We start from the raw sequence: 3,544 nt of genomic DNA, 5'->3' as shown, positions 1-3,544 counted from the left end.
TGAGAGGCTGTTCTCATAGCACCTCCCCCACTTCCTGGGCCAAGAGGCCGGATCCTGGATCTGGGAAATGATTTCTAGTCCAATCAGGTGTTTGTTAGAAACTGAGTCTCCTTCTCTGGCTTGAGCGTTTTCTTTGATGTGAAAGCTTCAGGGAGTTTAATTAGAATCCCTCATTTGTTCACACGGATTAGATGTTGTCTCTTTGAGAAGGTAGTAATTACTCACAGGATTTTTAAATGAATCCCTATATATTTTAAATGTTGCTGTATTTAGTGTGGCTTGTGAATGTCAATAAGAAATAACATTTACAAGAAAGAACAGCAGATTCCTTGTTTTGAGTTTCCACCGGAGCAAAGCTGAAGAAAATGCCAAAATAATATGCAAATATTAATATGCCATATGTAAGGCTTCTTGGATTTTTTTTTTTCGGAGCTGTCAACACAATTCAGCCTCTCCGTTGTTATTTCTGGTTGGTGATGATTTTTAATAGAATCCACTCTGAATTTCATTATATTGGGTATGTTCCCAGTGGACTCTATCTAACTCCTCAACATTATTTCTTTGTTTGTTTGCAGGAAATTTTGATTGGGTAGGGAATGATTTCACACAGAATGCTGGAACGGGCCTTGTTATCAACCAGGCAGATGTGAGGAACAACAGAAGCATCATTAAGCAACTTAAAGATGTGTTTGAAAGGGACTGGTATTCACCGTATGCCAAAACCTTACAGCCAACCAAACAGCCGAACTGCTCAAGCCTGTTCAAACTCAAACCGCCCTCCAACAAAACTGCCACAGATGATGCAGGCGGAAAGGATCCCTGGAACGTATAACGTGAATAAACAAACTGATAGGACAGTTCCGTATTTCATATTTATACATAAAGGACTTGAGGAGAGAAAAATACACTTTAATATGTCTCTTTTTTTAGGGAAAAAGCACACTTATAAAAAATATTCTCTGAACGACACATAATACCTATCTAACAATATCTTAGCGTCGTGTACACTGAAATTAAGACTTTTGTATTTGTTACCTCTGACAGAGAATGTCATTCTGGCGTAGAAGTTAGTTTTTACATTTGCATACAAATTTTAAGACTTTCATTCCTGCTTCTTTCTAGTTTTAGAACTTTTTCTGCTGACCTACCCGGTCAGTTGTTAGGAAGTTTAGCATGAGGTGGGCTCTTTAACACCATTCTGAGAACTGCTAATTTAGAGAGGAAGGTGAGGATTTTTGCCTTGGAGAAGAGACTGATAAAACCAGTGTTTATCCTTGTAAATCGTCTCCAAGACCGACACAGTCAGCTAAGCGTGAACAGCTTACATCTCATGCCAGCCTTCAACACCCTTGAAAAATATCCTTTTCTGTCTTGCTCATTTTCTTCTTATACCATAGGTTTTATTTGGTATCATTTTCTCTTCTCACAAAATGTTCCTATTATTTTCTGTATTCAATCTCAACATTACTTCTAACTATAACATCTTTTGAAAACCTACAAATTTCTCAGAGTGGATACTAAGTGGAAATAGCAGTCTTTCATTTTTACCTTTCAACTGAATCCTTTTTTCCCCTACCGAATTGGTATTTTAAAAAAAGACAGTCAGCAATGTATGTCCTTTCTCTCAAGCTCAGATAAATTATGAAATTATGTGGCCACCTGCTAATATCCAGCAAGCTAACAAGTCTGCATTTTGGGAATAAAGTAGTTTTTCACATTTTTGTTCAGTTTATGGTATTATAAAGGAAAAATCTCTATGCTTCAGTGGATTTTAATTTCTTTAGAATCATTATGCTGTTAAGAGTATGCCAGCAAACATTTATAGAGCTATTTAATATACCTTGTGCTATTTAATATACCAAATGCTTTTCAGAGAAATGCAATTTAAATACTGTGCTTCACATATTTTACTAAGAAAAAGAAATATTGAATTATTGTTCTATAATGTAACTGTGTGTTGTTGTTTTATATCTATACAATATGTACCCCTGTATTAATGGAGACCATTGCTACACTAGGGAGAGGCATGGCCTCTTCAGAGCCCACAGCAGGTGGCCGGGATGTCCAGTTCCAATGTTGTTCCCGACTCTGTGACTCAAAGCAGAGCTCCTCGCTGCTTGGCCTCGGGCTTCTCTTGGTAATGTAGATGGTAATACTCACCTACCTCGCAAGGATGTTGTCACGGTAGGAAATATTTATAACTTGTTTTGAAATCAAAAGAACCTATATAAATGCTAAGCATTACAATATATAATCTTTTTCTTGAAATAATCTTTGTCATATCTTGGTAGAATCAACACCAGGTCCTCCCCAAGAATCCACAAAGAAAAATAAATTCACAGCTTGCAGGTGCAAATGTGGATGAAAAGAACACGGCACCACAGAAACCCTGGTAGAGCTCTGGATTGTCAACATTTCAATGGAACATGGTGTTGGGCCGCTTTGGCAGGAATAACATCAACACCAAATTAGACATCGTGCTAGAGCTTGTTCTGCAGGACCGTAATATACACATATTTTCAGAGCAAGGAAACACTCAATTATTCTTTTTCATTTCTGGAGACTTGATTTCTTTTTTTTTTTTTTGAGACGGAGTCTCGCTCTGTTGCCCGGGCTGGAGTGCAGTGGCGCGATCTCGGCTCACTGCAAGCTCCGCCGCCCGGGTTCCGGCCATTCTCCTGCCTCAGCCTCCTGAGTAGTAGCTGGGACTACAGGCGTCGCCACCTCGCTGGAGACTTGATTTCTAATGCCAAAAAAGTGATCGAGGAGCCTATGAATCTTACCCAATGGATTTACTTAACATAGAAGGGCTAAGATAACTTCCCTTCTTGTTATTTGTAAGTATTGCTTCACGAGATATTTAACCAGTTGATCAGGAGAGCCGGAAGGAAGCTGTATTTTTAAGGGTAGCATGTTTTTATGACTAACTGGGAGATTCTCACTGAAATTCCTCATCAATAATAGCCAGCCCATAAAAGACTCTAAATATTTGCCATATACACAATCCATGTTTGAGTTGGGAGTTATAACTCTGCCAGTTATCCCAATAAAGTAAACATGGCTTTGGTGATGATTTTAAAAAGAAAGCAGGCTGGGTGCAGTGGCTCACGCCTGTAATCCCAGCGCTTTGGGAGGATTGCTTGAGGCCAGGAGTTTGAGACCAGCCTGGGTAGCACAGTAAGACCCTGCCTCTAAAAAAATAATAAAGAAATAAAGGAAAGAAGGAATCAGAGTAGGAGTGGAGACAAACCTACCAAGTTCACACTCAGACAAACAAAAGCAACCTGGGTTGGTTTTAAAAAGGATGTCTAAAGGGAGAAAAAAAACAACCACAAGAACCAAAACTTGTTAGTCCTCAAGTTGTCCCCTGAAGTATTCATCCACAGCCATGGGACACTCATAGGCTTGGTGTCATGGGGCCTCTTCACTGTCACTTATCTGCTGTATGTGCTACGAGAAGAGAATGTCATCCTTTATGGAATGACCAGCATTGCCATTTCCTTTTGAGGCCTGGCAAAATGCCACCACCAGGAGCTGCATCCCA

The 3,544-nt window shown here is 39.4% G+C and overlaps 1 protein-coding gene across 4 annotated transcripts in view; it reads left to right on the top strand.

Moving 5' to 3' along the window:
- PLD5 (phospholipase D family, member 5) overlaps positions 1-1,945 on the top strand; it is a 442,862-nt gene extending 440,917 nt beyond the window's left edge. For all 4 annotated transcript variants that reach the window (XM_011955699.1, XM_011955697.1, XM_011955700.1 and 1 more), the window contains one exon: positions 576-1,945. In XM_011955699.1, the coding sequence (XP_011811089.1) occupies positions 576-832 (257 nt within the window). In that variant the 3' untranslated portion in view covers positions 833-1,945. The remainder of the gene's footprint in view (positions 1-575) is intronic.
- Positions 1,946-3,544: the final 1,599 nt, after the last annotated feature.

This window comes from Colobus angolensis, unplaced genomic scaffold (assembly GCF_000951035.1).
Source record: "Colobus angolensis palliatus isolate OR3802 unplaced genomic scaffold, Cang.pa_1.0 Scaffold40, whole genome shotgun sequence".
NCBI classification, from domain to species: Eukaryota; Metazoa; Chordata; class Mammalia; order Primates; family Cercopithecidae; genus Colobus; species Colobus angolensis.
The sequence above is the reverse complement of the archived record's forward strand: the minus strand, read 5'-3'. Positions and strand labels throughout refer to the sequence as shown.